At 41.8% G+C, this 12568-nt stretch overlaps 2 protein-coding genes and 1 pseudogene across 2 annotated transcripts; 1 reads left to right on the top strand and 2 right to left on the bottom strand.

Annotated features, from left to right (window-relative positions):
• LOC142034074 (glycerol-3-phosphate acyltransferase 3-like) overlaps positions 1-2855 on the bottom strand; it is a 20971-nt pseudogene extending 18116 nt beyond the window's left edge.
• Positions 2768-10260, top strand: ABRAXAS1 (abraxas 1, BRCA1 A complex subunit). The gene is made up of 9 exons (XM_075034765.1): positions 2768-3029; positions 3800-3890; positions 5283-5319; positions 6188-6254; positions 6939-7132; positions 7788-7907; positions 8221-8305; positions 8736-8844; positions 8997-10260. The coding sequence occupies exons 1-9, from the start codon at positions 2943-2945 to the stop codon at positions 9422-9424; spliced, it is 1218 nt and encodes a 405-aa protein (XP_074890866.1). The 5' UTR covers positions 2768-2942; the 3' UTR covers positions 9425-10260.
• On the bottom strand, positions 10127-12561 carry MRPS18C (mitochondrial ribosomal protein S18C). Its single transcript, XM_075034777.1, has 6 exons — positions 12419-12561; positions 12241-12302; positions 11209-11292; positions 10716-10773; positions 10326-10385; positions 10127-10246 (listed from the first exon to the last, which is right to left on the bottom strand). The coding sequence occupies exons 1-6, from the start codon at positions 12468-12470 to the stop codon at positions 10170-10172; spliced, it is 393 nt and encodes a 130-aa protein (XP_074890878.1). The 5' UTR covers positions 12471-12561; the 3' UTR covers positions 10127-10169.
• Positions 12562-12568: the final 7 nt, after the last annotated feature.

Genomic DNA, 12568 nt, shown 5'->3' with positions numbered 1-12568 from the left:
TTCTACTTAGAAAAGTCAATGACACAAAATCAAGAGAGCAAACCTGGGCTGATTTCCCAGCATCTCTTAACAACCAGGGGTACCGGGATTATGTTTTTCAGGATAAGAAAGTCTTTCAAACAGGACTGACCAGAGCATTCTGCACTCCAGTAATTCTGATGTCTGCACTCACACATGAAAACTACTAAGAATACCTCTTTTTCAATTAAACTTTTGCCAGCTATAACCAAAAAAGCACCCTTTTGGTTTTTGTTTATATCTTCTCAATTCTCAACCTCACATTCAGCAAACTCCTAACCTGATTGCTACTCAAGGGTGAAATAATCTCTGGTAGTTTTGTTTCAATTTTTATCAAGACCGAGGTTCACGCTTCATTTGTGAAAAATCATCCAAAGGCCAGAATAACCTTAAAGATGACCTATTGCATGGTAAGCAATGTCAGGTGCAATATTTATTTATGGGAACCACACTGTCTTTATGCACTAAAGTGCAAATATCCACTCCTCTGCATTTATACGCTAACTGATCTATGTCTGCTGCTCTTTAGGTCTGCACAGATTCCACCTACTTGACTAAACAGATCTGTGTTTATATCTGACCGCAGTAATATTGTCCTATTTAGAGTTTATCTTTGGCCATCAACAGTTGAATTATGAAAACATTGCAGAATAAGTATTGTATCCCTCATTAGGATAACTGTAACACATTTAGCTCTGACCACACAAGCAGTCTTGTTTCCACACAAGATAAATACCACAATTACAGAACCTCATTTATCATATCCTGTAGCTTACAACAGGCTTGTGTCTTTGTATCACAAAAGCAGGAAGTCCACTATATGTTCTGACTACATTTGTTTGCCTCAGCAACATATAGATGCCCATCAGATGTGTAGGCATTACATGACTGTCAATACATATCTCATATATTGTCAATATAAATCTTGTATATGGTTTGCATGTCATCGATGCTGAATGCAATAGAATAATTTGTCAATGCCCGACATTTATTGCATTGATTAAATGCATAAAATTTTCTCACAGTTCTGGCTTAGGAGTGACTGCAATCACAGCACTGGGTCCTTTGGGGCAATTTCTGAAAGATGTCAGTATTCATGTTTGCTTTCATAATTTTCTCCACAATCGGCTATGGAAGCTGGTCATATCCATTTGTTCTTGTTGCCTCCACCCTGGCAACTTGGTCCATAATGGAGTAATTTGTTGCAATGTATCACTTCAGTTGTGTTGTACTTCCTACTCAGGCGTTTAGTACCATGTATTCTGCACTGCAAGAAATGCATACTAGCTCTTTCCCATTAATCTTGTCAAACATTCTGTATCATCTGGAGACTTGTCACCCCCTTATTGAGAGATCTAGATTATTTATGAGTGTGTTGAGAAATAAAAGTCTTAGCTGCTCCCTCTCTCCACTGTGACAACAGGTAAGAATCACAACAATCTTCCTCTTCTAAATATTGGCACCATTCACATATTTTAAATAATCCATAAGGAATTTTATTTAAATGTGATTACATCAGAACTAACCATTCTCCTTCTAAATCTTGCCAACAAGTTTTAAGGAAAAAGAAATTGCACTAAAAACGTTAATTTTATATGCAACCTAAAAATATATGTGTGAGATCCCAAAATCATGGAAACACCTCTTGAAAGACCACAGGAGCATACATCCTATTTCAGGAATCAGGAAATTAATGTCTAAGGCTAAAAATACACTTACCTATAGTGCTGGTGAGGGATGAAATCAAACATTTGCTCTCCTGAAGTGAAGGGGAAAAACTCCTGTGGCCTTTAGACCGGATTACTGACCACATTTCAAAGAATGCTGTCACTTTTAACTCTCCCTTCCTGAAATGTTTTTCTAGAGCTTTCTTCTGGCTGATATGGTGAGGAACACTGTTAGAATGTGAAAAAATATGTTACTAGAAATATTTAAAAGAAGTAATATGTGACTACTGAAAAAGACAAAACATACATTCCGCAAACTCAGTCTATACCTTAGGAAGACGTGGTAAAACTTATTGCTGTCAGATCACTGTTTAGCACTATCATTTTATTACTTCCTTATGACAGTTTATTACGTTATTAACTCAGAAGATTCTCACCACGATCCTCAACAGGACAGTGCAGGTCCAGACATACTCAGAGCCGCACGTCCTGTTTCAAAAGGTACAACCTTGTTACATACAGGAGCTCAGGCGGCGACCTCTGCCTTTTCACGTTGCAGGCCGGCATGACACAACCCTCCCGCTGCGAAGACACGAGTGTAGCTTGCTCCACCCACACTGCTAGCCGGATGATGTGGGCCAGCCAGCTCGGTTCAAATGCTGTTTTGATGCTTTACTAAAGCTCTTAGTACGATCAATGAGGTGCTTCTGTAAGCACAAACCCTGACTTTTGGCCTGGAGCTACGTCAGGTCCCAAAGCGCGCAGGCAGGCATCACGGAGGCCAGGACATCTCACCTTGCCCTCGGGAACAAGCCCTTGCTGTGGCGCCTGCAGTCCCTTGCTCCAGAAGCCACCCATGAAACGCGGGGGACCCGAACAGCCTTCCTAAATCGGCGCATTGTTTCACCTTAAAGCCAAAAACAAAATAGGGATTTAGACTTAAGAATTACACCATTTAAGGCAAACCAAAAGGGCTGGGTTTGGACTGACCCTCGCCGGGCAGGAAGCGGGAAGAGGCCCGGAGAGCGAGGGAGGATTGAAGCGGGCGCGGAGGGGGCGAGGGCTGACGCAGAGCGAGGAGGACGGGCGGCTGAAGAGACGGGACAGGCCGCTGCCCGGGCCCCAGACGCCTCCTCCTCTCTCCCCCGCCGCTTCCTCACGGGAAGGCCATGGGCCCGACCGGGCCCTGCCCTGCCCTGCCGCCAGCGACCGCTGGGGGCTCCCGCCGCCGCGGCGCGGCCCGCCATTGTCGAGGGCATGGAGGGCGAGAGCACGTCGGCTCTGCTCTCGGGCTTCGTTTTCGGCGCCCTCGCCTTCCAGCACCTCAGCACCGACTCGGACACGGTGGGTGCCGCGGGGCCCCGCCGCCGGGAGGGGACGGGACGGGACGGGGCGGGGCGGGGCGGAGGGAACGGGCGGGGGGAGCGGGGGAAGCGAAGGGAGGGAGGGAGGGAGGGAGGGGCGGCCGTTGGTCGCGCGGGCAGCCAGCCGCCGCCATGGCGGAGCCCGCCGCCGCCGTCGCCCCCCCCCGGCCCCGTCAGGAGGGCGGCCTGCCTCCCACCGCAGGCCCGCCGGCACCCCGCTGCTGGGGAGGGCCCCACGCACGTCCAGGCCCTGACTGCGTGCTGTGCTGGAGCGCGGTTTTGCAGTGTATTTCCCTCCCCGCTGCACCCTGCTGCAACGGTGGTTTCTTTCCGTGGTCACTAATGGCGGGAAATGGTGGGTTTTTTCTTTTAAAAACGAGGAGGTGTGGGCTACCGGACGCCTGGTGTGGCAGCAGCAGCACCGTGCCTTGTCAAGGACTGACCAAAGTGCTGGTCAGGCCTTCTGGCCTAAGCCCTGGAGGTGAGCATCACCTGTACAGCCACAAACTGTTCACTTGTGAATGAAAACATGAGGAATGGGAAACAGCTCTGTACACATTCCAACTTCTTTTTTCCTTAAATAGGTTTGAAAAATGAGTGAGAACCTACTCTGTTTAAAAAAAAAACAAACAGTTCATTTTGACACCTCTTTTCCTCTCCTGAAGACAGCATTTCCACTGTTAATATTGGACAAAGTCTTGTTCAATGCTGCTGTTAATGTGAACTTCTTCTTTTCTCTCCCCCCTAAAGGAAGGGTTTCTCCTTGGAGATGTGAAAGGTGAAGCCAAGAACAGCATTACTGACTCACAAATGGATGATGTTGAAGTTGTTTATACAATCGGTTAGTCTGTCCACATTTTTAATACCACGCTTGGTTGCAGGCAATATACAACTGCTTACAGTTTTGAATGAGGGCGGTCAACACCTTACAGCAAGATCAAAGCTGCTAGATCCTGGGGACCACCTTGATGTAAAAAAAAAAAAAAACAAAAAACCCACCACCTGGAAGGGTTATTTTGTAACATTTTAATTGATTTAAAAAATTACAATTTTACAGTAGAAAATATAATAATTTAATAGAAATACTAGTTCTTACTTCCTTAAATAGCTCCTCTTTGGCAAATATTTTGTCACATTGAAGGTAATTTAAGGCTTAGACTCCTTTGTCTTGGCCATGTCACAAACTCTCCTGGACTAGAGTTGCACTGGAATAGCTTGGCCTATTTCAGTGATGTGAACTAACACTAATGTGTTAGCCTCTATTACCTAATTTGGAGCTTATAGAATACAGTGTGTGAAGGCTGCAAGCTATTTATGTATTTCATTGAGCAGATGCCAGATGTATTTTTCTTTATAGTCTTCAGGGGATTGAAGTGGATGTGCATTTTATACTAGCCCTTAACAGAAACATATGTATATGTGCACATGCACACACATTTAACTCCCTTTAAAATGCAGTTACACAAAAAAGAAAGAAGATAATCCAGTTTCTTCTTTCCAATCTTCCTGACAATATGGTAGGGAGAAATTGCTTCCCATTTTCTAGTTTTACTCTAGGATACAATCAAGGTGTAACACTTTCCTCCACTGAGTCTCACAGCTGAACCAAAAATATGAGGCATTTTTTGTGGTGGCAATCAAGTTACCCAGTCTTGTCATCACATGCTCATAGGCAGAGTTAGTTGCTCCAAAGTTTGGTGTGGGTTTTTTTTTTTTAGTTAACTCATGAAAATGAAAGTAGTGAAGAATTTAGGGGGGAAAAAAAGGATTTAGAATGCCATTAGATCACCTACAGTTTTTTTCTAGTAGTCAGTGTTCCAGTTCTCATCATCTACCCTATGGGTTTCTGTTCTCCAGCCTCATCTTTCTTACTAACAGGATCCATGCCTTGCTGCAGAGTAACTCAAGTGAAGTCTTTCATATTACATAGTACTCCTGTACTCAACAGAAGGGAGGGAAAAATAAAGTGCCCAATTTGATTTTTCACTTGACAAAACAGAAAAATGTGTAAAAAATACAGTTTATATCAGTGGTTCCCTTTACATTTGAAAAATGAATTAGAATCTTTTTTAAAAAAAAAATCCTTTCTTAATCTTATTTAATTAGATGTTAATGCATTTGATTTTTAGAATTCCTTCTCGGTTCTTCTAGCAGTTTAATTCTGATCATAGTAGATAGAAGAATATACATCTTGAACTGATGAACCCAGAGTAATATTACCTTCTCTTTCCAGATATACAGAAGCATGTTCCATGCTACCAGTTGTTCAGGTAAGAATCTTACGTAAACAGATATGAAGAAGTTAAAATTAACCCTAACTTGAACTCTTCGAGAGTAAAGCTTTTATTACATTACTGAGAAACTCACCTGGCTGTAACTACAGCAGCCATATCAACCCCTTGGAATAACAGATACAAAATGCCTTATGTTATTCCTATTTTGGTTCTTCATGTCCTTTTTTAGTGTTTGTCTGTGTATATAAAAATAGAGATATGGCATACTGTACCTTCTGATGAGCTATGATACCATATGAACTACAGAATAACATCAACATACTGAACAAACAACATTGCTTTTTTAAAGCACACATCCCAACCCCTCACCCTCAAAACAAAAAGAAAGAAATAAAAAGGTAGCATCAGCCATAGGCTTCTAAGTGGGTCAGAAACACTTGTTAGCCTCATGGCAGGAGTAATTTCAAGGACTAGTATTTAGAGTTCCATCATAGACAGGAACACAGCTGTGCGGGTTTGCATCCCTAGAAGGGGAGAATCACAACACAAATTTCCTTCTCAAAACTTTCTGAAAACTAATAAACCCAGATGTTACTAGAAAGGCATTTCATATCAAATTGAAGGCATCTTTCTATTTTGTAGTCAAAAGGATATAGATGCTACCTTTAACTTGTGTCCCAACAGCACTGAGGCCAGAACAGCATCTAAGCTGTACAAGACCACCTACATATCTGAGTAATGAAATTATCTGCACTGTCCTAGCAGAGCAGCTGTATCAGCATATCTTTATGCTTACCAGGGGGAAAAATAGCTATTAAAGTGGGATGACTGCCAGACTACTAGGGAATAATTATTTCTACAGTAGCATTTTTTTTTTCCTCTAATTGTCCTAATTTTCTTCTAGCTTTTATAATTCTGCAGGAGAACTGAATGAACTTGCCTTGAAGAAAATACTATCAGGCTGTAAGAAGGTACTTTATTTTCAAACCTAAACTATACCAAGGAGCTCACTCAGATTTTGGGGGCTGTTCTGGATACCTCTTGTATCAAGTTTTTTTTTCTCTTTCATCTTTTTTTATCTTGTATCTAGTTCCTCACACTGCTGGTCAAGGCAGCTGCATCATCTTTCCCCCCTAAAAGAACAGTTTATGTTATTTTTGACTGTGTTTCCCTACATATACGTCACAACTTTTTTTTCTTATTTATTTCTCAAGCAAACAGTTCAAACATCCCAAAGGGATTCTACTGATTTCTAGCTTAAGATCAGTTGACATCAGCTCACTCAAGTGGTTAAGTGCCACTTGACGAAAAAAACTTACAGTCTTCTCCACAGAAGAAAGTTTCCCAAGGGGAGGTAGACGCTGGAAAGAGCCAACCAGCAAAATAGCAGTACCAAGTTTGCAGAGTTTCACCTTGAGCACAACATCAGAAAACGGGCCAGTTCAACACATGGTTTTGAAGGAAAGAAAGGAGTTGTCATACTCAAATTAGACTTAGATGCTTTAAGGGTTTCACGTTAACTAACTACTTCAATATATACACATCACTGAACAATTCAGATTCATGACTTTGTACTGAATCCTCTAGCTTGCTTCAATATGACACACAGGGACAGCACAATTCAAAAGTAATAATCAATCTTCTTCTGCCTGCAGAGTGTAATAGGATGGTACAAATTCAGGCGTAACACAGACCAGACCATGACATTCCGGGAAAGACTTCTTCATAAGAATTTACAGTCTCACCTATCAAATCAGGGCCTTGTATTCCTTTTGTTAACCTCTAGCGTGATGACAGAAAGTTGTTCTACTTACAGACTGGAACATGCCTTACATCGGCCACAAGAAGGGTAATTGGTTTGTTCTCTACTTTTAATAAAGCAATAGCACAGCACGTGCTATAAGTTGGAACAGTTTGGGTTTTTTTTGTTGCAATTGAACTATTGTTGACACTGTGTATTTTACCCTTGAAACTTACACATTAAATAAGATAATTTCTTATATTGCTGGAGCCTCGTTGTAATCTTACCCTGGAATTCTGTTCGGGGAATTTGCCTTTATGACTATCTGTAGTGCCAGCATCAACAGGCAGACGCTGTCAGTTCCTTTATGCACATAAGCTGTTCTTGCTCAGTTTGGTTTTGTGTCTAGGACTTCAACTATGCATGGTGTTCATCTTCACATATCATTGAAATACTTAAATTGGTGGTAATTTTCAGTTATTTTCAGAAACATGCTGCCCATAGGCTAGGCATAACAAGCAAGTATTGATTTATTGCAACTCACACCCAGAAGTGGGAAAATACTAGAGGCATTGCTCAGAGTCTTTTTGCTCTTGTAGTTTGCCTTTAGCCATAAGAAGTTGTCTATGGGTGATAGGATACATTTAGCAAGAACTAACTATGCTGTAAACCTCCATCTGGGATGCTTAATGGTCAAGAACCTTTAACTAAAGAGAGGCCTTTGGATGTTAATAAATCAGTTCTCATACTTCTGCTTTTTAAGTCTTTTCCAGAAAGTTCCTTTGGTGGTTACCAACTTGGGCATGGCAGAACAGCAAGGTTACAGAACAGTGTCCGGTTCCTGCATATCTTCTGGTTTTGTGAGAGCAGTAAGACAACACAGGTACAATACATGCCATATTTACTGATAGCTCTAGCTTTCAGTTAAGTATAGTTATCTTTCTATAAAACTTTTTTTTTAAGTGCTTTTGCAAATGCTACAGCCATACCCAGCCCACTTGTTGACCTGTCTCCTACAACTATTTACCTTCCCAAGGTACTCAGAAATTAGTGAAGTCCCATACTTTGCCATGAGAGCAGCTGTCTCTCTCAACATAGGCACCTGGTGTTGAAGCTCAAAATGCTTCTTTATTCACTATACTCCTACTAAGTAAGCACTGGGATCATTAACTTGCAATTATATTCTTGGTTGACAGTTCAGAATTCTTTTACGAAGATGGATCCTTACAAGAGGTTCATAAGATAAATGAGATGTATGCCACTTTGCAGGAGGAACTGAAGGTAAGTCAGGCATACCTGCCGATACAGTTACTTTCAGCAGTACTACAAAACCAAGCCGAGCAAAGGGTATACCATCTTGCACTAAATAAGAAACAAAGCTGTGCCTTGGAAGCACATGTTGAAAGATCAGGGAGTTCCATTTACTGTAGCTGTACACTAAGTTCTCAAAGTTGAAGACTTAAGTTTCCATTTGATAAAAAAAAGTACAGTGATAAATCCTCAGTTCCACTGATAAATTTGCATCTTGCACCTCATTCAACACAAGGTTGAAGTTATCATCTCTAAAATCTACCTCAACCTCATTACTTAAGCATTTTAATACTTTGTGTCCAACTTAAAAAGTCATGAGTAACTTTAAGGATTTTGTAACAAGGTTAAAGTCAGCTTCTGTGAATACTGTTAATCCCATCAAATGTTCTTTTCCTTGCAGAAAATATGCTCTACAGTAGAAGCCAGTGAACGATCTGTAGAGAAGCTCTTAGCAGAGGTGAGCCAATTAAAAGAAGAAATAAAGAGGAAAAAGCAACAAAGTTGTTCAGGTAAGTTAAATAAATGCAATGCCAGTCTTACTGACTTCCAAAGTTGATTGATTTGACAGAAGCACAACACACTTCTGAACTTGAGGCAGCCAAAACAGTAGTGGTAGAAGTGTACAAGAGGGACTGCAACTCTAGCTTTTTTTTTTTTCCAGGAGAAGACAGGGACTACACAGAAGAGCCAAAGGAGAATGTCCTCCTTTGCCAGGCAATGCAAACATTCTTCCCCAATTCTGGACTTCAGACATGTATTGTTTCCTTCAAAGGCCGACAGATATTCAAGAACTGCTGTAACATTGACCATAATATTAATGTTATGGACAAACTGACTCTCATGGTAGAGGAAAGAGACTTCACTGAAGCTGAAACAAGACACCTAACCAAGCGTAAAGTCAGAGGGACCACAGCAGGATCAAAGTCATTCAAGAAATCCAGATCACTGCAGCTTCACCAAAAATTACTTCAAGACCAAGAAGACAGTGACCAGGAAAGGAAGCTTATGCTGAGTAGCACTGAAACAGATGAGGACATGTTGGAAAAAATTAGAGACACAAATGAATACCCACACTCTCCTACTTTCTGATCTGTTAGCAATTTGTCCAGATGACCTTGCACCAAAAGTTACTGCCAGCATATTCAAGTGACACAACAATTTATATCACTGCAGGGATAAAAAAACCAGTGCATTTTTGAAAGACATACAGGTTTAGGGTTTTTTAGTTTTGGGGGGGGTTTAATGCAGGAATCCCGTTTGGCATAGAGACAAGTCCAGATGACATTCCCTCATTTTGCCTTCCAGAGTTAAATCTGTATTCGCTCTCTCAGGGTTTAAAGACTATGCTAGCAGGATGTTAGCAGTCATAACTATGTCACATACTGCCTCAGAGTAATACAACTTCCTGTTGTAGTACTGTTGAAGAAGCAGCACTACCCTTTCCTCAGCAGAAGCCGAGGCAGGGAGCATCAAATGAACACAGGTAACATGCTTAACAGAATTAGCTGTCTACATAAATTGCCACAGTTTAAATACTTTAATTCATCCTTACCTATCAACTACTTGTTTATTTGTTCCCCCCTTCCAATCCAGCATGGGAAAAACGGACACCTGAACTTTAGCAAGACCTGGGAGCAGAGGAAGTGGTCCATACAGTTGCCCATTTCTACTATTGCTTTCACTTCCTTCACACAATTTTAGAGACTTGACCATAAAAAAAGCAACTGACATCCACCCTTCAGTCAGTGATGCATTATGCTAGCCAACCACACTTCCAGTAAAAAAAGTATATAAACATGAAAAGCAGTTTTATTGTTTATTTCTTCATAGTATATTACTCTGGATACTTGATATTACATATCTTGGGGTCTGTGAGAAACGATGGGTCCTTAAACATAACTGGCATAAATCCTGTAAAAAGATAAGATGGAGGGGTTTTTTTAATAGGAAAGTAGGCTTGGCTTAAACTCAAAAGCGTAATCATACTTACCAAGTACATGAGCTCTTTTAATGGCTTTTGTAATTTCCTTCTGTTTCTTGTTGCACAAGCCTGAAGAGAAAAATCATTTTCAGTCTCCTAAGTCAACAATAACCAAATCATTAAAGGGTAGAAGTGCCATTACTGTCAATTCCCTCTAGCTTTGTCTAAGTCTTCCTAGAAAAATGCATGTCTGCTTATACTGTTAAATACAAAAAAAACCCATATAATTAAGGGATATATTCATTCCTTGATGAAGGCTACTAAGTCAGAGGAATACTATTACAAAATGTATAGAGTTGGCAGTAATTACTTTTGGAAAGATAGCTGATACACAGTTACTTGGACTCACAAGAACATTAATATTAGCCAGTAAATTATTTAATTTGATACTTCACATACCTGTTATATGCCTGCCATAAATGCAGCCAGTATGCGGAGAAACAAACTGGGAAAGAAGCTATTTAAGAAATCCAAAGTCAGTTTAAGAACTTTTTAGAGAGCTTTATTTTACTACTTGCATTCTATTTTTCATTTTTTGGTCTGTTTTTACAAAAAACTCAGTTCTACCTGGAGACAAGAAAAAGTATAGCTTGGAGTTAGACAATATTTTATATGCCATAATATTTAAGCTGTATGACAGTGGAATTAGAATAGAGGACTCTACTTGGTAAATAACAAAGTTATAACACCTGCACATAGGACTAGTAGATTGGACAGCTTATCACAGCTGCATTATTTGGCCCTTGCCTGCACACATTCTTACTCTTAAGTTTTAAGCCCCTAACATATGTGAATGATTTTTTCATTTTTTATTCTTGTGGACTTCCTACACACACATTTAAAAATAGCAAACCAGTTACCTTCATCTAGGGACAGGAATTTTCTAACTCACCTGCACATTCTTGTAGTCCACACTTATTCCACACAAGACACATTTTTTAGGAGGCTCTTTATAGGGGTTCTCCATTTGTATGGGCTGAAATTAGAGAATTATTAACATCTGTAAGCTTCACAAGAAATAGGGAATGTTTGTTATTTTTATCCTTTGGGCAAAATATGCCTTGAAACCTAAAGAGGTATTTAGTACATCACTGAAGTTTTTCAGTAACTTTCTTATCTCTGTTTCTCTAACACACAGATTGGTACCTAGCAATCTAAAAAACTTCTCACAGCTACACAGCCTTTTATGTCTTAATGACAATGTAACAAGTCACAGCAATCAAGAAAAGAGTGCTTACACCCTTTACTTAGAAGGCAATACCCACAAAAGCTGGTAGTAAGGTAGTTGTCTGACAAGTCACAAGAGACTTTTTTTGAAAGTAATTTCAAAGCAAGTGGCCTGAGGGAGCTCCTGTCTGCTCACATGCTTTAACTGAGAGATTGCCAAATATCTCCCAAGCCCTGAAAGGCTCCTTAAGCTTCAGAACACACCCTGCACCAAATCATTTCAAGATACAAGTGGAAGAAGAAGTTTCATTTTTGCAGACATCGGTAGAATTTGCGCAGAGAAAGACTATTTTTAGAAGTTTTTGCTGGTGCCAGACAACACATTTTTATGACCTAACCACCAGACCTAGTGCATTCTCTCAGCTATATACAGGAAATCAGCGCTGCCAAAGTTTTTTGCACCACATTCGAGCTGCCGAGACGGCTGGTTGAGGTGACAACGCTTAAGATACCGTATATCTACAGCGCCTCAACTTCAACGCCGGGTCATCTCCTTCGGCGCTGCCTTCCTGCTCTGCAAGGAATTCCGGCTCTCCAGGAGCCCGAGCTACGTAAAGGCCCCAGCAAAGGGTTCTCAGACGCCCCCGCTGCCTGACCGGAGCCCCTCCCGGTAAGGGCGGCAGCGGCCCCGGAGGCGGTAGGAAGCGCGGAGCAGAGCGCGGAGCTCACCGCAGGCTACGCCCGGGGGGAGCCTCACCTGGTCGGACGGGCTGGGCCGCCCCTCATGCTGCAGGCGGCGCGGCTGCTCCCACAGCGGCGCTGTAAGGGAAAAAGCGACGGGATTAGTGGCGGTGGAGGAGGAGGAGGAGAGACCAGCCACAGCACGGCCGCCTCGCTGGAAAGGGGAAAGGAAGGGGAAAGGAGGAGGAACGCACCGGGCACCAGCCTCCACCAGGGACCTCGCGCTACCACAGCCTGCGCCGCCATATTGCGTGCCGCCTACAAACACCGCCACTTCCGCCTCTGCGCCTCTACTTTGCGACTACAGCTGCCGCCCGGACCCTCCCGCCGGTACAAACGCCCTT

This window comes from Buteo buteo, chromosome 1 (genome assembly GCF_964188355.1).
Source record: "Buteo buteo chromosome 1, bButBut1.hap1.1, whole genome shotgun sequence".
Classification (NCBI taxonomy): domain Eukaryota; kingdom Metazoa; phylum Chordata; class Aves; order Accipitriformes; family Accipitridae; genus Buteo; species Buteo buteo.
This window is presented reverse-complemented; position numbering and strand designations above follow the sequence as displayed.

Coding starts and splice junctions, on each gene's coding strand:
- MRPS18C (XM_075034777.1), bottom strand. CDS start 12,470: ATGGCGGCGCAGGCTGTGGTAGCGCGAGGTCCCTGGTGGAGGCTGGTG. Junction 10,774..11,208: donor TGGACTACAAGAATGTGCAG/GTGAGTTAGAAA, acceptor TTTCTTAAATAG/CTTCTTTCCCAGTTTGTTTC. Junction 10,386..10,715: donor TTATGGCAGGCATATAACAG/GTATGTGAAGTA, acceptor TTTTCTCTTCAG/GCTTGTGCAACAAGAAACAG.
- ABRAXAS1 (XM_075034765.1), top strand. CDS start 2,943: ATGGAGGGCGAGAGCACGTCGGCTCTGCTCTCGGGCTTCGTTTTCGGC. Junction 3,891..5,282: donor TGAAGTTGTTTATACAATCG/GTTAGTCTGTCC, acceptor TTCTCTTTCCAG/ATATACAGAAGCATGTTCCA. Junction 8,306..8,735: donor CTTTGCAGGAGGAACTGAAG/GTAAGTCAGGCA, acceptor TTTTCCTTGCAG/AAAATATGCTCTACAGTAGA.